The sequence below is a fragment of the Pseudomyrmex gracilis genome, unplaced genomic scaffold (genome assembly GCF_002006095.1).
Source record: "Pseudomyrmex gracilis isolate BER0280 unplaced genomic scaffold, ASM200609v1 scaffold_86, whole genome shotgun sequence".
In the NCBI taxonomy this organism is placed as follows: Eukaryota; Metazoa; Arthropoda; class Insecta; order Hymenoptera; family Formicidae; genus Pseudomyrmex; species Pseudomyrmex gracilis.
The window spans coordinates 349,714-374,690 of NW_018020670.1; the positions used below are offsets into that span (position 1 = coordinate 349,714).

Below are 24,977 nucleotides of genomic sequence, written 5' to 3' on the forward strand. Positions count from 1 at the left end.
CGATTATTATCTCTATCATTTAAGAAGATAAAATAAAGACTTTTATTCTTAAATTAAAAAACAAAAACAAAGAACAAATCGAAATGCTCTTTGAAGCGTTTTCTACAGCTCGTCTGACATATTACACTTTTCAGTTTCAGGCGCGGAATTGCAGGTAAGTGAAAACTCAAAGCGCATACGGAAAACCTTTGTTGGAAAAAAAAAAAAAAAAAAAAAAACAGTTTACTTTGCGCACGTGCATGCGTTTCATATTCGTGGTTTATCTAAATTTCAAACACAGATAACGGCCGATAGTAAAGACTTTGAATATATTCCCCCCGTTTAAAGTTTGTGCGTGTCGCAAGGGAGAACGCCGATATGCGGCGTCACCATATTCGGAAATGAAACGGCAGAAGGACCAACCGGAATGTTGCTCCTCTCCCAAAGAGAGATTTCGCTTCGGTCAATGCAAAACTTGTCCAGCTGCAAGCGATAAGTCCGGACACGGTCTTCCCCGTCGAACATTAGAAGCCAATCTCCGTCTGAGTATCCGTCTGTATTATCTCATCGTTCAAAGTAATAAAGTAGACACTCATTTAAATCTTATTATTATATAGACACTATATATATATATATATATATATATATATATATATATCAGTTAACAAATATCATTTTCTTAAATTAAATATTAAAAATTGATCTCGATTCTCTCTCTTTCTTTCGATACAATTTTTGTCTTGACTAGCACAACACAGGCGCGCGCTACGCGCACGCTATTGTTATTTTTATTTAACGTGTTGTCAGTGAACACAACCTGTCACACGATGACAGATAGTATATACGTCTTATAAACCATGTATAATACACATATGAGAAATGTCAGAAATAACGCATGAAAATCAAACTAAAAAAATAGTGAGAGAGAGAAGTGGAAAAACAACACGTGACTAAAAAGTGACAGGGAAAAGGGTAAAAAAGAGAATATTATATATATTATGTAATATTCTATATTATGTAATATTCTATATCTATATATAATACACACACATACGCATATATATATATATATACCGTAATCACGTGACCGAAGTCAGTAACACCGCCGCGGTCGCGCGGCCGAGGTCAGTGACTCCACCGCAGTCGCGCGACCGAGGTCATTGACCCGCCGCGGTCGCGCGACCGAGGTCAGTGACTCCACCGCAGTCGCGCGACCGAGGTCATTGACCCTCCGCGGTCGCGTGCCCGCGGTCAGTGACCCCTCCCTCACCAAGGCCGCGCGGCGGAGGTCAGTGACATTATTGTAATATTTATGTATATAATACATATAATACAATATAAAGTATAATATTATAAATATATAATAAATTATATGTATAATATGTATTATTTAATGTTATATATAATATAAATTACAGTCACGTTATTTTCACGTGTTGTTTTTCTACTCTTTCCTGTCGCGTGACTTTAGTTACGTTTTTAATTTTCTCTACATACACGACGAACTGTCTCAATCAAATCGCTTTTCATTATTTACTCTCTCGATCTTACCAATTCGATTCGATCAACCAACCAACCAATCGGCAATATATTCGACTCCAAACGCGCACTTTTCGGTCCAAATGCTTTTTTTAATATAGGATCAGACACAAATGAATAAAAAACATTCCGACAAGTGGTCCAAGGACGTCACGCGTGAAAGTGAAAATTTTATTACGTTCAATTTTAAGCGTCAGGGATACGCGCGCGATGATATAACTCGCGCCCCAGCGATAGTGCAAGTGATGCGGATGAAGTAATCGATATCGCGGAAAAAGTAACGGTGTGTAAATGGAGATCGGACAGGTGCGTAAGTTTACATGTTGCGCCGTTCGTGCACCATAACGAATGCGCTTGGGGAAAAAGGAACAGCAGGTTGGTGTCGCGTTTCGCTGTTCTTCGCATACAGCAGCGAGATTGTGAAAGTTGTTTCAACTTAAGAGATTTCTCGTGAGATTCGAAAGCAAGAACGGAAAAATAAATACTGTGATTTAACGGCATTTATCGGCGTCACTTTTTCCCGAACAAAAAGTCTATTCCGTGTCTGTTGGACACGGAATTTAACACACGACGGTTTAACACACTCGGATATAATTAACTAGAGCTGAAACACGCCATATCGTCATTTAGTTTTTGTTGTTGATTACACGCAATAATTTGTAATTTGTTTTTACACACGTAAGCGTATCTCCCATGTATTGAATTGACTTGACGTATCAGTTTGTGCGTTCAGTTTCGGACTATTGGTGTGTAATCGTATACACGGGGACGATGATAATCGCATCAGTAACAACGTCTTACGTCTTTACAATTTTTACGTCATTTACGTGCTAAAGATAAATGATATTTCGAATTTGAGAGAAATATAAAACTTTGCGCGCGCGCACACATCATCGAGCGACATAATCTCATTTTGTTTTGTTGCACATGCAAGTGATGATCGTGTTGTGTGCCGTAGATGATATGTCGGTTCGCAACATGCGTTGGACAGAATTTACGAGCTTCGCCGCACGGAATACACCGCCGGAGGCTTGGACTATAATATTAATCTCTATACCGTGCTTTAGTTCACGTGATGTGACACGTAGATTAACCAGCTCGGGAATTGCGAACAAAAGTAAGTAATGAGTTTCTCGATCGAATTTTGAGACACACTCATCAAATGCGAGACACGTGAAATTTATGTGAAATTAAAATGTGAAAAAAAAAAAACGCGCTCGTTATTCCTTTTGCGAGTCAAGAGTTAGAAATCGGAAAGGTTTAATTCTCCGATTTTCAAATTAGCGAGTGAAAGCGATTTAATAGCGAGATTAATCGCCACGCACGCAAGACGCGCTCTCTTACAAAAAAAAAAAGAAAAAAAATATCCGAACTGTTATTACCTTTCGGTGATGATCGTTTTTCGGAACAAACAAACTCTGCTCTACGAATCTGAATAAATAAAACAAATGTGAATTTAAAAAGATGGAACAATTCGTAAACACGTGCGGGTATTTCCAAACCACAATCTTTCGTTTCAAGCGTCGCGATTGATGTGATTGCGAGAAAAGTGAGTCTTTTGATCGCGCCTTTGATCTCTCTCGCGTGAGATATTTTATAAACGTTTGTGCCGAAAGAGCGCGGCGAACCACCGAGCGGATCAGCCGAACGGGTCAGAAACGAGAGACAGCTGGCGGCTCGAGATTTTGCGGTGTCGGTGATAAGGGAGCGCAATGATACTCGGTGAAGAGATGAAAAAAGAGAAAAGAGAGAGTACGAAAAGGAGACAAGAGAGAGAAAAAGAGAGAGAGACAGAGAGACGAGAGAAAGAGAGAGAAAGAGAGAGAGAGAGAAGCGAGGGCGTGGGCGCCCAAGGCCTTCTGCTCGCCATTTACGGTCCGGTGTGGTCGGACACGGAAGACTCGCGGGGTAAGGAAAAGAACCCCACGATACAGAGAAAGAGAAAGACAAAGAACGAGAGAGAAAATGAGAAAGAAAGAGAGAAAGAGAGAAAAGTAGACAACGAGGATGGAGGATGCAAAGAGGGAGAGAACGATCGCGGAGGACAAGAGAGAAATGGATACCGCTGTCAGGCCATTTTGGTGTGTTGCGTTGTAAACTGGAAAGACCACTCGAAACTCTTCTGTCGGCTCAACGTGTTCACACTATTGGCGAAATGAGTAGGGATCCTGATCGTATTGCACACGACGTGCGCAAAAGTCGTCAGTGATCGCACGTTTTGTCCAACAGGATTCTCAAGGCGTCGCCCCATTTAAAGCTTAGCTACAAATCTCGCTTACACAAAAGTTGAATTGGACAAGAAAGATTTTTTTTATTTTCGAACAACACAAGTTCGCTGTGTAATTGTCTCTGCGGAGTCAGATTCGCGTTTTGTTCACAGCGCGCGTTGTTTTTTTTTTTAGACTTACCAAGATAAATGTCTCCAAACAAATGAACGGACACACGCGTGCCAACGTGGCCGAAAATTTGTTTTTATTTAGAACAAACAATTCTTAATGTTTTAGTTGAGTTAATTTTTTAATACGTATTTTTAATAATTATTTTCTAACCTTACGTGTATAAATACTTGATTACAAATTATTTCTTCAAACAAATGTCCGATCGGTGGCGCTCGTCCGGTCGTTGAAATATTTAGTGCTCGGAAGCGCTACCGGAGTGTTTTTGAATAAAACCACAACTTTCGTATAAATCATTCGAGATCGCGTGAAAAAAAATTGCTACAAATTTCTCAACGTCGGCTCTCGGTGACTCGTTAAATCCGTTTCATTTTATACAATTTTTACGCCCGTTCGCAAGATTTGTTGTAACACGTTGTATCTTTTTGTTTTCACGATTGTCGCCAAGATTGCTAAAATCGCTTTGTGAAGAGGGAACGCGACCTCTCCGCAATTTTTCAACGAAAACAAATAGCGGTTCCAAGCTGCGCCGAAAGAGTTGGGAGAGATAAAGCGCGCGCGCGCGCGCGTCGTCGCCCGGGGAACGTCGAGATCTTTCACTCGGAATAACGGATATCACTCGGGAAATCGAGTGTTAAAAAGAAATGCTCGTTAAATGTCTTTTCTATCGGGTTTTTATCGATACTCTTCCCCGAGAAATTACTTAACTCTCTCTCCCGATCGTCTGCAGGATCTGCGAGAAGAGAACGGTACAAAAACCAATTTGTTGGAAGGGAGTAACGCACGTTGGTTCGCGCGATGATTTTGCCGCGAACGATTTTTCTTCGCCGCGTAAAGCAAACATCGTGTCAATAAAGAAAGCGCGATGTGCAAAACGTACGTAGGTGTATGATGATTACGCTAGATTATGATAATTACATGCACAACCGTGATGACATCTCTCTTTCGACGAGCAGAAAACCCTCAAACGGATTGAACGTGAAATTCATCGTGACACGGGCACCGTGTTTTAATCTGTATTTCACATCTCAATTCCCTCGAGAAAGGTATCGTTTGACACGAGAAATTACAAGGATCATCTTGTGAAGATTAACAAGGAAGATTGGCTTCTGGATTAACTGACCTTCTATCATCACACCTTTCTGCGTTACGCATCTTGTAAAGTGTCTTGTTACCTGAAGAAAGATATAGCGAAGAAAAAAAAAAGGATCGCGCCGCCCTTTCTCTCTCACGGTTCCCTTCTCCCCCCCGAGAGATGATTTGTCACGGGGGGGTCAAAAGACTTTGGGATGCCGAACGGTCGGCAATTTCGAGCGGGTGGGTGAAGCCGAACAGAAGGTGTTTTCCATATAGTCGCAGGTATAAGATCTCGCGACTATATTCGCGAGTAAGAGGAGTGGATGTGAGGCAGGTGAGCGGAGAGCGGCGCGGAGAGAGGTGGTTTAGTTCGCGCGTCGCTCCGAGGCCGCCGACGGGGGCTCCGCTGTCGCAGGTGAAACGCTCTCTCAGGAGAACGGACTCAGTCGTAGCCGTGCGATCGCGCTAGACGATATTTACCTGCTGCTGCTGCGCGCGCGGACGTCCGGTAGGAGCGCAGCTCCCTCGAAGAGAGTCCCCCGTCGGAAAAAAAAATTGGGTTCGCAGGACAACCCGCACGCACGCACGCAACACGGCGAGAAACGCACACGAGGTAGGACAAATTCCTCGCGGGTGCGTTATATTTCGCCCGGAGAGACGCGAGAAACGTCACCCGGACACGCTGGATGAATCCGCGCGCTGATGGAAAGATTCGCATCGATTCGCGGTTTCTGTCGTGCGTATCGCTGGAAAATATCAGAAAAGTTTACCGGCAAGAAAAAGGCCAATCGCCAGGAAGCACTTTAATTGCTCTGCGGATACGTAGATCGATCATTTGATGATTCTATCGCGCAGTTTCCTCCAGCTGTGACCGGTGAACTTGGTTTGGTACCGCCGTGAAAGAGAGAATGAGAGAGCACGAGTGAGAAAGAGATAAAGAAAGAGAGAGAGAGAGAGAGAAAAAGAGAGACCGCGTACGTAAAAATGTTTGCGATTTCTTGCGGAAAGGAAATCGATTGATTCGTTTCGCGATTTGACTCGCAGTCAATCAAATTCGCAAACTCGCAGCTACGCCAAGCAATTGAATTTTTTGAGAAGAAGGTGCTTGTTTTTTTTTTGTTTTTTTTTTTGTTTTTTTGTTTTGCCGCTTTGCTTCTATACGCTTGTCCGCCGCACGTGATGGTGATCTCAACGCGCGCTGACAGTATCGGACGAATCGAGGTCGAGCGAGAGTAGTTTCCGATACGGTGCGTGGGTTCTTCTCGCGCGGCGATAGAATTCGTCGGACGCGAGGTCGTCGACTGTCAGCGCGAAAGATGCGCTCATTAACTCCGGATAGGGAAAAGACCGCCCCTCGGGGCAGCCCGGTAGCAATTTTGAGAGCGTGAGTAAGCGGCGCTCGCGCTGGATGCTCCTCCGCAACGCTACAGGCGTGTTTCTCCCCGCTCACACATGTAGAGACTCGTTGACCTTCGTTCCTTCGCCGACGTTGCAGGAGGGTATATACTATACGAAAGCAAACCACGAATCCGACTTGAAAGTTGCGCCAATTTTGGTTCGATTCGCATAGAAAATGTGACGGTGCGCGACGTTGAAGGATATAAACTCGAAATACGCACGAGCGGATAGAATTAAAGAGACATCGAACACACACACATGTATGAACGGTGTGTGATTTGAATTTATTTTTGAAGAAAATTTATAAAATTGTGAGTATTTCGCAGCAAAGCAAGCTCTAAATTTATCATCGAACAAAAGATTTTTATTAAAAACGTTGAGTTTTGTTAAATAGCTAATATTAAAAAAACAAAAGTTTACGTATTTTACGTTTACATTTGATATCGTTTATTTATACAATGTGTTTTATATTTACATACATATTTATTCTTTATAATATTATATTTATTTAATATTTTTTAAATTGATGTTTAAAGCAAAAAAGCGGCTCTGTTAGAACATAGTTACGTAATGAAAGAGCAAATAAAATCCATCGTGGCTCGGATATTTAGGCCGAAACTACTGGAAGAAGGAGGATCGTCCGAGTTATTCAAATCTCTTCGATTATATCATCCGAATATATTATACGAGTCAATTCTGTTGTGAAGATTTGACAAACCTTCAACGTGTATTTGTCTTCGAACAAAAGTGTTTTTTTTTTTTTTTTTTTTTTAACTCGCAGTGACTCACACCTCGCTTAAAACTGTACACTCCTTGCGATCGTGTATTCTGAATCCACATGTACCACGAGCGCAAAGGGGAAAAGCACATCGTCGTTGTAGAGTCGAAGTGCGTAGCGTTGGACAAGTCGTGAAACTTCATTGTTTTTGTCGTAAAAATTTTGAGTTTCGAATTTGCTATCGAATTCCTCATAAAATTTTATCACTATTAGCCAATCTTGGTCGACTAAAAAAAAACAAACAAACAAACTGTTTAAAAAATTCTCTCGCTATCGAACTCGTATTTCCTTCTGACTGGCGCCACGTCAATATACGGTAATTGATCGACGGCCCGATAATCAACGCTTGCACTTTCAAATGTGCGAGTATACATGTGCGAAGCTCGATACGCTCGGTGATGGATGAATCGACGTTGGTCAGAAACCGTTATAATCCAAACGCGAAATCTGTAGAAGAGCAAAAAAGAGTCTATCGACGATTCAAATGACGCGTCGCGCTAAATCAACGAGAAGACTTCGATATTCATCGAGTTTCCATGTATCCGAAAAACAATCTACAAAGTTTTCAAATGTACCCACTGTCATCGAAACATCATAATTTCTCTACGATCTCCATTTTGGCGCGGTGGACAAATTTTAATTTTTTGGATGTTTGTCAGAATGCAATAAAATTTTGTTTTCGCAAAGTGAACGATATTAGATGAGAAAATTGTTTTTGAAAAATTGTTGCTTCCTCTCTTTCGACGCTATCTCGCGAAAAAAGCGCGCGACATATGCGCGTCTCGGTTCTAGGCGCGGCGGAGTATAGGATGATACGCGCGACCACACATCCAAGAGAACGCGACGCCGTTCTATCGATTTTTAAATTAGCCGCATGAGAAAACTTTTCGATACGCGAGAGCGAAGATGGTCAGTTGCAAGCGGGGATGATACGCTCAAGATACGAGCACGACGATCATCTAACACCCTTTCTTGTTTTACTCGAAATTCCGCTTCTCAACCGACGCTTATCTATTTTAGTCGATGTGCGCGTCTGTATGTGTGTTGGTGAGCGCACATCGAATTTTACGCGAAATACACAAAGTTTACGGTATACCGCCGTGAAATTGCATTCGCGAGCGTGTAAATTGCAACGTGTAAATTCGTTTTACCGCTTCTGCCAATCTAAGATTCTAAGTGCGATCGTACACATTCGATCGTTGTGTTCTCTCCTGATGATGGCAACCGCGTTGTTTTTCAGTTATTTTCGTCGACGTGTATACGAGATATCTCTGTATTCTATTGTTCTTACGGCATTAAAAAGACGTCGAATATTTTATTGAAAGTCAGTTCGCATATTGTATTATTAATTAACAGAATTATATTTTAAACAGTATGTAAGACATTTATATCGCAGCTCCTGATTGAAAAAAAAACTGACAATTAATTTCCATGGTGTCATAAAGACCACTCTTGTCTCCAACACAATCTACACAATCAAAATATAAACAATTGGAACTAAGAAACTTCATTTTCAAAATCGTGTCTCAAAGAAAATCAGTTTGCAGAAAAGAAAAACGCGTCCTGAGAAACGTCCTGTAGAATTAAAGGATCTCTCGGAGGTGAGAATGTAAATGTGAGCGTAGTGTGTAACAGAGAGAAGTAGTCGCGGGTAGCCAGGGTAGCCCCGACGTGCGGTATATTGCAAGCTTCGGCTTTTGGGCCTGGCAAAAAAAGGACGAAATTGCGTCTGTATCCCGGCGCGGTTGCAGCGATGGTACCGCCTCCTCGAAAACCGGTCCTGCCGCCGCTGCCCGCTGTCGATTTCGCCTGGCGAACACGCGATCGCCATCTTGGATCCGGCAAGGATGACGTCACTGTTCACGGGGCACGGTCGCTTTATTCACTGCCGCTTACGCGCCTTGCATAGACGCGGATGTACGGTGCGTATATACCTTCGAGAGTCCGAGCGCTGGAAAATCGGATAAGTAACCGATTTAACGAGCAAATATTTTGTTTGAAGTGAAATTTGAAAAAAAAAAGATAAATAAAAAGAAATTAAAAGAACACAACATATAATTGTCGGTAAAATAAACAATTAGGAGCAATATTTCGTTGTCTTTTGGGATTCGTCTTTGTTCCAACGTCTTGCACCATCTCTTCGAAAGTCATCATAAAATCACATTCAACATTTGACGAGACAATTGTTACCGATGCTTTTTATTTTCTGTACAGATACGTGATGTACAGATTTTTTTTTAAATTGATGAACACAGCATACAATTTCGATTAGTTCAATTTTGTCGAATGCAACAATTGCGTTTTAAATAAATCGTGTTCCAAAGTAAACGTAATTCGGAAAATTAATCAATTAGTATAATATAAGAGTCTTATTTGAAATGTTTTTTTTTTTTTTTTAAATATGAATAAGAGTTCCGGCAAACGTAATAATAACGTGGATAATTAGACTTAACAAGAATGCGGTTCCGTCGTTGAGAGATCTTTAAGGAGAATACGCGTATACATAATTCACATGATGCGTGTAATATAAAAGTATTTGCGATGAAATTATCTGTGTTAGACACGCGGACGCGCGTGCGACCGTCGCGATTCGCACGTAATAACGACGCTTTCCGCGTGTAAGCACCGTGAAAGATTTTAATAACCAACGCTTTATTAATGAACGTGAATTAAAGAAATTGCGCAAAGAAAAATGGCCACGTTGCACTTACGACGGTGAATGTAACGAACAGAAATGAATTGTGTTCCCTTCGATGTGTGCCACACGAGTCTTTTTATTGTTAGCGAAATTTATTTCGCAAATTTATCATTTTCCAGCTGGATGCTTCCCTCGGATTGTCGCGTGCAATCCGACGAATCTCGCGCGCAGCCGCAAAATTGCGGTGTTGCGCACAAGTGTATGTCGCGGAAATGTTTTTATTTCAAAATACATATATATATATATATCTTGTTTTAAAATATAAGAAATTTTTCTTGCGTAAATATAAATATATCGTAAATATACGATAAAATCGCAAAAGTATTTACGTTAATACGGTTCGTTCTGTCCCGATCTGTCTGTGCAATTCTTCGATTCGTATATAAAAATACAATGTGTTTTCTATCTATAAGACGTCCTTGACGTAATAACGTTGCACCATTCACTCAGAGCCAGAACAACGGTTTCGCAATAGCAAAAGACCTATTGCTATATAGTCCGGCGGCTAAGCAGCACACACACACACACACACACTCCGCCAGCTGTGTCTCTGCACACTCTGATATTTCGAATTTTTCTCCTGAGACCTGATCTCGTTTGTTATATCCGTTTCTTCGGCACGTGACAAAGAGCGAAACAAGATCGTTATTACGCAGCGATTCTTGGCACGCGGTTACAAGTATCTATCGATGAGAAATTTTACGACCTCAGAAGTTTTACGTTCTTTTTTTTTTTTTACGAGAGCATTGTTTGAATTTTCTACGAATAAATATTGTGACATCGCGAATTTTTTGCTGACACACAAACAATGTCCAATAGTCTTAGTAATCTAATAATCTATAATTTTATATCAATTGTATATCCACCCTTTTCCATACAAGTTAGTTTGCCAAAACGCAGGCCATAGTAGAAGATGAAGTTTTTCGTCAAACGGGCCAAAATGACATTTTTTTTTTTTTTTTTTCATGTTCCAGACCGTAATCGGCATCACGAGTCTGACTCGTCATTATACAGGAAGGAATTAATTAATCTATAAACGTAGTTATTGCAAAGAAAACTAAACCGGTGTTTTAACTCTGCAATATTTATAAAATCAACGTCTCTTTTGGTTCACAATCACCAGGACACCTGGTACATGTGCACACGCGATGAATAAGCTCTCTCCGCAGTAATCCTCGGTTTTCCTTTCGTTCTTTTAATCCTTTAATCCGCCGGTACGTATTATATCTCTCTTACTTTTCGTGCGTTCAGTCGTGCACGACGAATAAATACAACCGCGCTGCACGCTTGTGTGCACGTATACTCTATCTATGCACGCGTGTGCAGCGACGTTGCTCACGAGTGTTGTACGAACAAGCACGTGCGCGCGCACGCGCGCGTGTGCGGCGGCGGTGGCGGCGACCAGTGAAAGTCGAGACTTCGCGCGGCTTTGCGCAACAAGATCGCTGTTGTCTCCTTCGGATTCTAGTTCGACTTTAAAGGCTCGATCGCAGAAAGACATCGAGACATTCGGCGTGGCTGGATGTTCACGTCACGCCTTCCTTTCCAAGTGCGGAAGATAGTAAACGTGAACATCTCTCACAACCAATCGATCACAGAAGTAGTTTTCAGTAGAATTAGAGGGAGAGAAAAAAAGAAAAAAAAATGTTAACAAAATTTTAATAAGTTTTATCTTAATAAATTTTGTTAACATCACCTGTGTATATGTTATTTTGATATAAAAGATATATAAAAGATAGCACACAATATTTACATATTACACATACGTTTATGCAGAAATAATTCAGTTCAGAATATTTTCTAGTTGATAAAATATTTAATATTTAATCTTTTTTTTTTATCGATTGTGCAGCTGTATGTCTCGCATTTCTTTAAAAAAAAATGACAAACTTTACAACCTATCGAGACGTTTAAAACGCAAACAGACAGTTTTAATCGAGTGTTAAACCTTGACTGCCGAGCGCGGGCCATTTGTCTCCTTAATTTCGTGTATTCTCTACTGAACGCGTGTGCTGTTATCGATACCATTTGCTATCGATTTTCGACGCCCGCTCCGACGCTTCTTCTCTCGAAATATATATATACACACACATATATCAGTGTTTCTGTGAAAAACAAATAATCACGACGCACCGACATGATGATGCATTTAATGGGTTTTTTCCTCATTCCCTCTTTCTCGTCACTTTGTTTCTCTAAAATCGTTGTTCTCCTCGCATATTCTTGCTGTGTCTTGTCAGTTCTAATATACGAGCCCTTCCGCTCGCGCCATCTTCGAAAGGTCCTCGGGCCAAGGAAGAATATAATAAATCTGTCATCCTCTCTCTTTTCTTTTTGTCTCTACATGAGACGCGTTTTTATAGTACAATATATACATATATATATATGTACGAGAGACGGAACGTTTGCGGCATACGTCTCTCTCTTCCTCGCCGTGCAGAATTGTCGCCGCCGGGGAGGAGTGACACTTTTATATAATAGTTCCACGTAAAATATCTCGCCACGACATCCGCGTGAGTAATCTCTCAACGGCAACGTGTTTACAAGCGTGTTCGAGAAAAGTTTTGTCATCGTTTCCCGGCAGAAATAAAACTTGCGCCGACACGTAAACCTTCAATTATTTAACTTGTTCAAGGAGTTATTCTAAGCGGAAAATCTAATCGCGGTGATTTACACGCAGACGCGTAATTAATTGCCTTGTGCGAGTCATCGAGTCAGTTATTTCCGATAGTTTTACACAAGCTCCAGCTCCAAATTTAGAGAGCGCAGCTATATTTATAATTAATTAAACACCGGCGCATCTTATGTGATGATGTTACAACGTGTTGTATTTTCTTAAGAGAAACACCAGGACAGAGAGCGTGAAAAAAAAGTAAAAGTCCTTTTAAAGATTCGCGGTGGAAAAAATTTCTAGAAAATTATGTCTCGCTTCGATGCATTTTACGTTACTTCAAAATAGCGCGTTTTAGTTTATCCTGATTAATCTGAGAAAGTTTCTCTGTATTTATACGTGTATGTGCGCATTTGCGAGGAGAGAGTTCGTTCGTATAAAATATTCATACAACGAATATTTTGTTAAGTTAACTCCTGTTGCATAATTTTATGTTTGAGAAATAATGTTTCTTAACTTTCTTATAAATACTTCCTTTATCTTTAGTTTATCAAAACTTTTCGAGCGCGTGTTTGAACTTTATATGTAATCGCGTTCTGAATATTAGAATTGCAAAAAACTTCTTACCCTAGAAAATGCGATATTACGATATATTTATTTTGCGCTGTGCAATTTTGTCCTGTAAACAAATATCGTATATTTTTCTCTTGCACCTGTGTTAGCTGCTTGAAGCAGACACGCAACTTAGTGTGTGTGTGTGTGTGTGTGTAAGAGAAAACAGAAATCCTTAATCAAACACAGAAACATTAAATCTAATTCAGAGAGAAAAATTAAAGTTTAAACATTTTATTTTATAGCCAACGATTTTTCCAACATCTTCTTCCAAGTGTTCGCGTGCAAGTGCAGTTTACTTTGTGATCTTCTTTACATTTCGCCCATCATCAACGCGTTGCGGAGTCGCCGTTGGCGGTGTATCGCGTGGGATATCTCTTGACCTGACCATCATCGAAAAGCCTTGGTGAATTCTCTCGCTGATGATCCTCATTACATTGCGCAGTACAGACACGTACGCCGCGGCTTACACGCGATTGTACACATGTAGGCGATATATTCAAAGGCACACAACCACGCAAAGCGTGTGATAATCGGTATGTCGATCACGTGCCGTCGCCTTAAAAGAATGTTGGCAAGCCGGGATGATACCGGTTCTAACAAAATTTGTCGACGAGCTGTGTCAACAAACGTCGAGTCTCCCGTCCATGTCTGTATAAGTTTGTATACGTGCGTTTGTGTGACAGGAAACGGCCAAGGTTGGCCGGCGCATCGTCGTAGTGTGTCATGGAATCGATTACATCGAGTGTATATTCTCGTCAAAGAAAACCTAGCACAAAGAAAATTTCAAAATAGAAAATCTATTCTGTCTCTTTCTCTCTAAATTTTATAGTCAGACGAAACGACGACCGCAAATCATTCTTGCGTAACGTACAAAGCAAATTTGTATATTAGCCGTCATGTTGTCATCATTAACTGTCAATGCGTAATCTTTTAACGCGTACATGCGTATATTCGTCGCGACGCGCGTCGGCATATTTCACGCTCCGCCGAGATAACTTTCACTAAATAATTCTCGTCGTGTTGCTTCGGTATTTCAGAACAGCGCGCCATGCGACAACCTTAGGAGTACGAGGGGACGAGAGGATCCGGACAAGATCTGCGATCAATAAGCAGCTAAAACCGTTCGAGGTATGTATGTACGACTTGGTTCCTAAGTTAAATACTTTCAACAAAAGCAAACTGTCACTTTTTATCAATTTTGAAAAAACTCTCTTTTAAATAGTAATCCCGAAAAGATATGCAAGTTCTTGAAGAGAAAACAGAGAGAAATTATACTTTAATATGTAAATTTTATTATACTGTGCTTAGCTTTTTAATTTAATTTAATTTTTATTTAATTTCATATTTCTTCTGTTTAATATTCATTCTCTCTCGATGTTTTTGTTTCAAACATCCAGTTTTAAATATATGTGTGGGTGTGTGAGAGAGTTTCTTTTTTTTAATTATAAAAATCGATCTTACTAAAACTTTTTACTTTCTACGAACAAACTTGTGAAAATAAATCTTATCGACAGCAAAACTTCAATAAAAAGAACACGCATTGTTCAGCGTTGATTATATTAACTTTACCGCGTATCACCCATACAGTAACTGTAATGAAAGATATGAAAAGTTTCATCATATAGCAAAAATATAAATAAAATTGATGCAAGGAACTTGCGCACAAATCCTTATAATTATTACTGATTCACAAAAAAAACCTCCGAGTTATCCTCTATTTATCATAATTTATCCATTTATACACATCTCTGTTATTTTCCAAGTGTATCTCTCAGATAGAATTGTGACGTGATAAAGAGATGTAAAAAATTGAAAATTGATCGCAATTACATAACGACCATATCTCCCGGCCCGGACAATTCTCTTCTTCGGAAGAGACATCGCGGTTTTGCGAAATATTTCAAGGAATCTTACAAGGAATTTCATGATTTCCACGTTTCGGGCGGAGATAAACAACAACACCTCGGCGCAGCGGTCAGTATAACCGGGTATTTTGTTACCGTGTACCACCGCGAGCGCATATTACCGCGGTGTAGTCTAACGGTGCAGGCGATCCGGCGCGAGTGCATCGAAGCGTGCCGAGAACTCTCCTTCGTTCGCGGGCATGCATCACGGTTTGCCACAGTCATCGTTAGATGCGCGAGACTCGAGGAGAGCGCGCGCGCGACTTGAAGAGAAGATGAAGAACGAAATGTTTCCATCGATTTCGCGCGCGTTCTCCTCGCTCGTCTGCGGAATTCAGCTGCACATGATCTATCCTTAGCGCGTTAGAGAAATTGAGATAATTCCGGAAAGTCTGTCCGGAAGCTGAACAAATCCTCGACTCGCAACGAAAATTAAATTCCGCAGTTTGTTGTATCAATTAATTAGATTTGTTTGTTTCAATTATACTCTAGATCTATAATTTAAATAAATATACAACTAGAAAATACATAACTTACAATGACATTTGCACATTGATTGTGGATAATTTATTTATTTAGCCGATTATTTTATATTTTATTATTTAAGGGAAAGGAGGTTCATATGTTAGAATTACGTAAGCAACGTAATTATATCGTCCAACGCTACAATAAACAAACTGTTGAGTTCTTATCTCGGTATGAATCGGCTTCGCTTATTATGAGAGTGTTGAGGAATGGACGTTAGGAAAGATTTTTTTACGGTTCTTTTTTTTTTGCCGGACACGGTAACCGAGCGCGGCGATTGCGTTAGCGGAAAGCCGGATATCAATCACATCTTTTTTTTAATGATCTCGCTGCTCATCGTATAATAGCTGCGCCAAAGATATCGCGGCATCTGTCAGTGACGTGAGAAAGAAAGATAGAAAGAGAGAGAGAGAGAGAGAGAAGATGAAATTTGACGGCTGGACACGATGGAGTCCGCTAAGATCTCGCCCATTACATCGGGACGTAAGAGCAAATCTGTCGTTGCGGAAAAGGCATGACTCAACTTTTCTACGAAAATAAATTCTATCAGGGGAAGTATACCGTTAGGTATACCAGTCTCGGTTTGCGAAGAAAGACCTTTCGAGTTGTGCGCTCTCGAGACGAGCCTTCGCTGAGTACAAGTAGTTTGCTGCAAGATATTCTAATTATTCTTGGCACGAAAGGAAGATATAAAAAAATAACATCGGCACAAAAATATCCTCTTTATTCTTGACAAATTAAATTAATTTGTCTCGATATTTCTTTAGTCATTCGAATATTTTTCTCGCGATTCGTTAATCAAATCGTATAATAACGAAGTAATATCTATGTGGTTGTTTTCGTCACTTTTGTGCAGAAAATGCAAATTCAAACAGACAAGCACACACATATGTGCGCGTGTGGGTGTTACTTCTCTTTTATTCCGCGTCTATAGGTTTTTCTCTCAACCTGTTTGTTTCCTCAAAAACGTATCTAGAAAGCAGAAATTGTATCCTTACCTTGTACATTTCCGTACGTATATATTTACATTCTATCGTGAGTGAAATTAACATGATATCGCACGATACCGATGGCTTTTCTATTTCTAGCGACACAGAGTCGACTGTATCATTCGCGCTTTCCATCAGATCTGTGTCGCCGGTGTGTGGTATCGGTGACTCAGAGGTCGGACTCTTACAAACAGTCTTCCCTGTTATGAGTTTGCGCGAATAAGTGCTTTCCATTTTGCCATCACCGACTTGCCATCACCACAGCTAACTTAAGTCAACACACAAAGTCTTAATAAATAGGGAAGCACCCATTGAAACTTTAGTAATAGTTGTTATTTTTGAGATATTTGCCGTGAAGACAAACGCTCGGGGAAGACAAGAATAATTAGGATCATAAAATTATTAGCGTAATAAAGCGTTCTAAAGTACCTCGTTTCTCAACAGCGACGGGAGGTTGGAAGTGTAATATTACCGAAGGGACCATATGTAACATGATTTAACGCTCGCAGTACGTAAAACACACATACGTACACACACACACAAAGAGAGAGAGACAGAGCGCCGCGTTAAAATTTTTTTCAAACTTCGTTTCTCGTGCGCGATTTGTTGAAGCAAGATGATACAGCTGGATGATATTCGCGTCGGAACACATACATTTGCCAATTAAATCTCTCTCTCTCTTGATTATTTCCTATTAACTGTTCTTTTTTCTCCGCATCTGTGTGCACGGCACGCCAGTTACTTAATTAAATAATTAAGTAACCGCACGAGAGATTCGCTGAAGAGCACACGCTTCGCGTTCGGAGAAACGAAATGCAGGAAGCAGGAAACGCCACGATTATCATGAGATTCCCCTGTGATTTCTTCGCACACGTTAATTTTCGCCTTTTGCAATTGAGAGAAGAGACGCAGCTTCTCCGCGTTTAACAGTAAACTGCGAAACGTTAAGTGAGCCTTCACGAACTCGTAACGTAGAACGTTTATCAATTTTTGCGCAACTATTAACCGAAGTGAAACTTGGAAAAGTAAAATAATTAAAACTAACATTCTTTTGTTTGTTTTTGTAAAATTAACTCGCACGTGTATTTAAGCATGTCCGAGTTTTCTTTCTTTGTCTTCCCTCTCTCTCTCTCTCTCTCTCATAAATAAATATATTTCAATCAACGAGTAGAAACTTTACTGTTTTTCCGTAAGCCAATTAATTGAAATTCTGACAATTAGGGTTTAGTGCGTCTAACAAGTGCGTCAATTCAACCCATAGAGCTCTCTATCGGCGAGTTTCTCACGCGCTGCTAAACAACGGCGAGCAACGAACCGGCGAACAATTTGTTGTGCATCTAGTTTTCAAACGAACGGTTATGTCTCGCGAAATTACAAATTCCTCGACGACGACGACGACGACGGCAAGATGATTCACACGCGCGAATGTATTATCGCCGCCAGGAATAATATCGTCGTCAGGCGATTTACTACAAGCAAACGTTATCGTCATTTTTTATATTACACAGACACATAGACTCGAGCGCGCGCACGAAAACGCGCGTAGCGCAACGCAATGCGTATTTTTATGCGCGAGCAGTAATGCCTATAATTTGTACGTTTGCTTAAAGCGCAATTACCGTGCAGGTAAACGTAACAGTATCTCAAAGTAAGTTGTCGAGGCCGCTTTTCGAAAGATGTAATCATTTCGTGTGTTATTACACTTGTGTGTGACATGTCATCTTCGTTTTCGTTATTCGTGGAGGACAAGGTCTCACAATAACACGCGAAGAAAAATCACAAGAGTTGGATAGCGAGCGCGCCAATTACTGAACTTGCGGAATGTTCAGTTTTATTGTCCATAAGAACGGAATTTCAATGTAATCGTGAGATTATACACGTTTATACGTATCAGTTGCGAACATCGACGATTACAATTAATCTTGTTTATCCGTTTATTATATCTCGAGAGGAAATATCATGACATGGGTAACGGCTTTCTCTGCTCCAGTTACGAGTCGCGCCGCCAAGTCTTAACGCGAGAAGGGCTCGAAGTATTTCTACACAGAGTGTGTATGTATGAGACATCATCATCGCACGTTCTTGATCTTCAAGCCGTACAGTGTGCGAAGAATTTCGAGTCTCTCTCTCTCTCTCTCTCAATTATTGCTTAAAAACAAATTCTTATAAATTTTATTTCACTTATATTAATTAAGTGAAAACTCTGTCGTTTTGATTAGTTTATAAGATTTTCTTTGACTTGAGGAAAAAACTTCTCATACACACATTCTGTATAATGAAAATGACGTGAGGATGTGCGTTGGAAACTGCACTAATCACGCGCGGTCTCACGTAAAAGCGAGAGATGCGCACAAACAATGACGCAGTTGAAATATACAAAGGAAAAACTTGCGTTTCTGGAAGTAAGCGCTCGTGAGAACAACAACATCAAGTTGTTTCTTCTAGGCTTTCGAATGATATCTCGAGAAAAAAATACCGTTTCCAATCATTGCAGCACACACGTATAATAATATCTCATCATTTGTTATAAAAGTTTATTACGGCATTAATTAGATTAATTTAATGAGAACTGAATGTGATAATGTAATATATCTATATTAATAATGAAGTTCTTAATCATATTTCAGTTTTCATTATTTATTGTTATTGTATTTCATGTAAATATTTGCATAAATATTGAAAGATTTTTATAACGTATTATTAAATAATTTTTTACTATGTTATATTATTATTACAATAATATTTTCTATTGGTTTCTTTGAAAAGAGTGTGTTTTTTTTTTTTTTTTATGTCTGTCGCTGCAGATGCTGTCAAAGTTCGTTATTACAATCTTGTTGCTCTGGGCGGCAATTCCGATTGCGCTGTCCCAGAGCAACTATGCGTCTCAAGGCAACAGCATCGAATATCAACCGGACCTGCCGCCGAGCACGGTCCTTGATGGCAAGGTTACCAAGCTGGACGACATCTCGCCGGTTATATTTCTAAATCGAACGAAAGCGTATCTAAACTGCGGTCAAGGTAGCATGGAGGTCGAGCTCAAATTCGAGGAGCCGTTTTACGGCGTGGCCTACGCCGATTTCGATCGCAACAGCGCCTGCATATTCAAAGGACGTGGCGCGACCACCGCCAAATTGGAACTACCTCTAAAGGGTAAGCGCGTAATTTTCATATTCATACATTTTATATTCGCTTTTTTTCATCGTACGTGTTTCATAAACAAATTTGTATTTCAGGATGCGGCACAAAACAGGATCCTCTGCGTGTGTTCACTAATAACGTGGTCGTTCGTTTTCATCCCGGATTGGAAATGGACGGAGATGAGGTTATCACTATAGTCTGCAGATATCCTCCACCTATTGCCCCGGCACCTCCTAAGCCGGAGAGAATGTAAGAATGCATTTGTGACATCGATCTGTTTTGCTCTTCTGAACGTCGTCACAGAGTCTTAATTCGCTGCAATTTGATTTTTTGATCTCCCAGATCGGCCACGATAGCGCCCGTGCCAGTAACCGAACCACCGCTGAAGGGCTTCCAGATCCTGTTGATTATCTGCGCCATCTTATTTCTGTCGCTGCTCCTGCTCGGTCTCGGTTGTTCCTACATGTGTCTGAAACGTCGAAACGTGCGCGTGGTCCATCGTCATCCGTTTGAGAGCGGCACCGGTTCCGAGATAACGAAGCTCTCCGGTTCGTCGCTCAGCAACATCACCATGTTCGAGGGTCTTAAGATACCTCGCGCGCACGCTCTTCTTCACGCAACCGCCGCGTCCACGTCCGGTAGCGAGGCAAATCTGGTGATCGATCATTCCGACACGTTGCCGAGCGACTATCCGAGCGAGAGTCATTCCGAGGTGAGTTTTCCGTAATTACGTTTGGATCAAAGATGACGAGTGATGAGCGCGGAACTTATACCAACAAAATGTGAAAGAAGAGAAACGTCGTTAATTCTTTTACACCGCCGAGTTATATGTTCGAAGTTCGAATTTCTTACCGTGAATAAGTAAGTTTCATACATCAATTGTTGTTTATCTCTCTAGGTGGACGAGGAACGTTCGCTGCCGGTATCTTCCGCCGGATCCTACGACAACAAAGCCTTTATTCACGATACTCAACGCCAGGTGGAAATGCGTACTTCGAGTTCGTTGTATTCCGAGACAGTCGCCGCAGAAGTGGAGACCTCCTCGATGATGGCCGCGAACTCTTCCAGGGTGATGGTGCCGCGCCATCCCGTGGCCATTCCGATTGAACCCAAGTTCGACGTGCAGATGAGAGTCAAGAGAGCACCGCCACCGCCGCCGAGCCCGTTGCCGTCGGAGTCCGACATAGCGAGCATCGCGCTCGAGAGAAACCTGACGACCATCCTTGAGAGAGAAGAATCCACTCGCTCGATGGAAAGTTCGCCTTACCGAATGACAACCTTCTCTTACGTTCCCGAACTCCACGGGCCACCGGGAGGCGCCTCGTCCGTTTCCACTATTTCTCGACAGCAAACACCTCCGGTCTATTCTCGAATTCTGCGCAAACAGGCGGAAAGAGAGACCACCGTGATCCAAGAGAAAATCCCGTCGACAACCGAACAACCGCCGTTGCAACATCACGAGATCCGGCGACCGAGATCTTTGACTTCTCTGAATACCGAACTCACCGAGACGCGCTCGCTGACGGAAGTGACGGACGCCTCTCATGCCAAGTATCGGATCGCCAGCATCCTGGCTCCAACACCGCCACCGCCGCCACCGATAGCGCCGACCTCATCGACTACCGCGACCCACACCGCCATTCAACATCGCGAGCACCGTTTGCTGCGCGAGGAAATGACCGAGCCGCTGGTGGAACCGCAAGTGGTCGCGCCGCGTCGTCCGGAGATCACCACGCACGAAGTGGACGATGTGTTCCTGCGCACCGTTACGGAAAAGAAGACCATCGAGGACGTGGAGCGCCATTGTCGCCAGGTTACCGAGTATCGCACGAGACCTCAACCCGATCTCAAATGGGACGTTACTATTAGGAACTATCCGACAGAGGATTTGCCACCGCCACCGCCGGAATGGGAGAATTTCTCCGACGTCAGTTCGGCGTCAAATCTGACTATTACGAACGAGCCGACGAACAATTTAATGGATGACGAACCGGACGTCAATATCGAACCGACTTACACAACGCGCGCCGAGATTCCTAGACCGCCTCCTGCTCGTCGCTCTCTGGACGATGCCGACGCTGACTGGTACAACAGACTAGCGCGCGTCCTGGACCCGCGTTACGCCACCGAGCTGACAGACGAAGAACGCACTAAATGGCGCGAGATCATCACGACAGAGAGCACGCTCCGCACTCTGTTAACCGAGGCTGTGGTCAAAGAGGACTACGAGTTGATACGCAAGGACGCGAGATACGTCAATCTCTTCCCGCCGGCGAAGTGGGACGTGATCATCCGCATCTTGAGCCCACCGTCCGCGCACACCGGCTCTACCTCATCCTCCAGCCACGGAAAGAATCACAGATACAAGCGATCCAAGTCGTCGGAATGGGACACCAGGTCCAGACGGTCTTCCCTTCCAACTCTTTACGAATATGAGAGCGATGGCGGTAGCTCGGCGCGCACTTTAGGCCAGGGTCATCATCTTCAAACGTCACAGTCCGCCACGACCATGGTCAGCGGACAGAGCGTTGGCCGTCTGCGGCGATTGGGTGGCTCTATTCGTTCGCGCGGAACCGTAGCTGGCACCGAGGCCGATCTGAGATCAATGTCCGAGATAACGGTCCGCGATTTCGCCAGGTTGGACCGGGACGATCTGACTAGCTTGAGTTCCTTCGAAGGAGCGGACTCACTGGTCAGATCGCTCAGTCAACCTAGCCTGGCCAGATCGGGCTCGGAATTCACCGAGCACTGGGCCATACCCTCCGGTATTCTGGACCTGCCCCCATGGACGACCGAACACGCGGAGGATGGTACCAGCTCTATAGAGACGACACCGAGACCGATTAGAAGGGGCGACAGATTGGAGGTCCTCGCCTCTTTCGACGACCACAGACGAGGTCCGTCCATCACGAGATCGAGTCGATTCACCGAGCGGGAGCTTAACGTGCGCGTGACGGAAAGTCAAAGAGCCTCGGATTGGTTCAACGATAACAATTCCGAGCCGGAGATGCAGATCTGAACGTAATAAAAAATCGTAGATTCTCGATTAGAGTTTCAACATTCTCTTTATACGAAAACGATATTTTGTTTTTTTTTTTTTAATCTCGATGTAGAGAACGTTTATGAATTTCAACACACACAGCATCAAATTTTATGTCCACTTTATTAAATCGAAGATCGAAGTATAATCTTTCGATTCTTTCGAACAGAGTGAAATTTTATGTTTTTTCATTTTAGATTTTAATTTATACAAAAACGCGTCGCTCTATGTATATCCTTTTTATAGACACTTTTGTAAAAGTGCTCACGTGATGCCCACGTATTATAATATATACGAGTGGACGCGTCGCGCGCTTTTATTTCGCTCTCAAGCGCTTCGTATATGATCAATATCTTGCCAGAGGAATGACGCCTAAATGCACGCTACGTGGTGGCGTATAAGAAAATAACGCTCCGCGGCAGTCGGTATAAAATTCGTTTATTTTCGCGGCAACTATATAGTTCGCGCTGCTTTCTTCTTTCCGTTTATTATATATCGCTGCCCTATTTTCTTCGCGCGTCTCATGGCCGTTCACTGCCACTTTTTCTTCCACGCGCGACAGCTCAAGGACTACAAACGTTCAACCGCGCGGAATTTCCGAATTGTTCCGGATTTTTCAGGAAGAACACCGTCTCTCTGAATCGTATCCTGAAATTTTTCGGGAAATTCGGTCGCCTCCGTCTTCACACGTCACTCGAGAGATTAACGCGAAACGCAGATCGAACGCGAGAGTTTCGATTTCGAGGCGCGAGTGAGTCTGCAGACTTTGGCGGTATTATATACACGCACACAATTTTTACGAAAAACTCCAAACAAAAAGCCCTCGTATTGCCTTTTGTTACCATCATTTCGCCGCAACCGCAAAGTGAACCACAATTGTGTTTGCGGATATGTACATTCTCTATAAAGCTGTACAACCACAAATATTTTGCACAACAAAGTATGCCGAAAGTCTACCGAAAGTTATACATTTTAGTAGACTAAATAAAAAAAAAAACAAAAAAAAAAAAACAAGAAATGTGGTAATTGTTTTATAATCGATATAGAAAAACACACTTGAATTGTGACGCAAAAGAAAAAAAAACACTGTGGAATGACAACTGAACGATGTAGAATAATCGCGAGAAGGGGAGGAATCGCGCGCGCAGCTCATTCTTCCCAATCTCCGCTAGATCGCGAAATCTCTTCTTGGAGATCGCAGGGGACCACATGTAGCACACGATTAAACCACCTCCATATTGGCGGTACAGCTGCGATAATAGTCTATTTAAGTAGATAACGAAACACATGGTGCTGGGTTATACGCTTCAAATAATAGCTAGAAATCTCTCTCCTTAAGAACATTTACCTAATCTCCTTCTCCTTTACCCTTTCCCTGGGCTCTCTCCTATCCGATCTATTAATGTAATTCGTCGGAGCGCCTGGGACCACGACCGAGATTGAGCGTCGACCAGGCGCGGTATGCTCGCGCGTAGATAATACTTGTAATTATTTGTGTATGTGGTGCCTACTAAATTACCTAACCCTAAATCACGGTGCCTACTTAAAGCCTCGAGTAAACCATCCCCCGATTTTCCAAGTTTTTGCTCGTCAAATTTCCAGACAAAATTGGAATTGCATTATTAAAAAGCCCGTATCTCTGAAGCAAACTTGATTATTTTTTTAGATGTTTTTTGTAACCCCGGAGAAAGAATCACAGGGAATTTGAAACGATTCTTTCTCTCTTAAATAATTAAGAATAATTAAAAAAACGGAAGATAAACTCGAAATGTTTCGGTTGTTTGTTAAAATTTAAACATGCGAATAAATATTGAATATTGAAACAGAAATTTTTTAAGTCTCGATAATATTCTCGGGGAATTTTTGAGGCTTAATCCTTATATTTTTTTTTTCATACATAGAGATGAAAATTCCTTGAGAATTTTAAAAGTTTGTAAGCTAGTAGTAAGGTAAATACCGTCGCTGATGCGCACACGTACATGTATATTAAAATTTATGCTTCAATTTGTGTGTTCAACTTACTTACGCTATATACTTTCGCGCAATTCATTTACGAACTTACGAAGGTCTTCCGAAATATTGTGAGTCGCGGGGGAAGAGTTTGAAAGTTTGCAAATTTCATTAAATAACATGTACATTACGACGAGAGTCATTGTTCCCGCGATTGTGCTTAAATTGTTTTTGAAATTTTTCTATTTCTCTCTCTCTCTCTCTCTCTCGCAGTCATTATCTTCGCAACTTTGTTTGTATTTCAATTAACAACACGACAGTTATTCGTTTTGTTTGCATG

The 24,977-nt window shown here is 41.8% G+C and overlaps 1 protein-coding gene across 1 annotated transcript; it reads left to right on the top strand.

Annotated features, from left to right (window-relative positions):
* The first annotated feature begins 5,413 nt into the window (after positions 1–5,413).
* LOC109855272 lies at positions 5,414–23,761 on the top strand. The gene is made up of 6 exons (XM_020429335.1): positions 5,414–5,604; positions 14,129–14,219; positions 19,314–19,659; positions 19,743–19,896; positions 19,990–20,359; positions 20,546–23,761. Exons 3-6 carry the CDS (start codon positions 19,314–19,316, stop codon positions 22,664–22,666), a joined length of 2,991 nt encoding a protein of 996 aa, XP_020284924.1. The 5' UTR covers positions 5,414–5,604; positions 14,129–14,219; the 3' UTR covers positions 22,667–23,761.
* The last annotated feature ends 1,216 nt before the right edge of the window (positions 23,762–24,977 follow it).

Bases quoted from the DNA above. Each gene is read 5' to 3' on its own strand.
- LOC109855272 (XM_020429335.1), top strand. From the start codon at position 19,314: ATGCTGTCAAAGTTCGTTATTACAATCTTGTTGCTCTGGGCGGCAATT. The intron at 19,660-19,742 runs GTAAGCGCGTAA...TTTGTATTTCAG, and splicing joins ATTGGAACTACCTCTAAAGG to GATGCGGCACAAAACAGGAT. The intron at 19,897-19,989 runs GTAAGAATGCAT...TTGATCTCCCAG, and splicing joins CCTCCTAAGCCGGAGAGAAT to ATCGGCCACGATAGCGCCCG.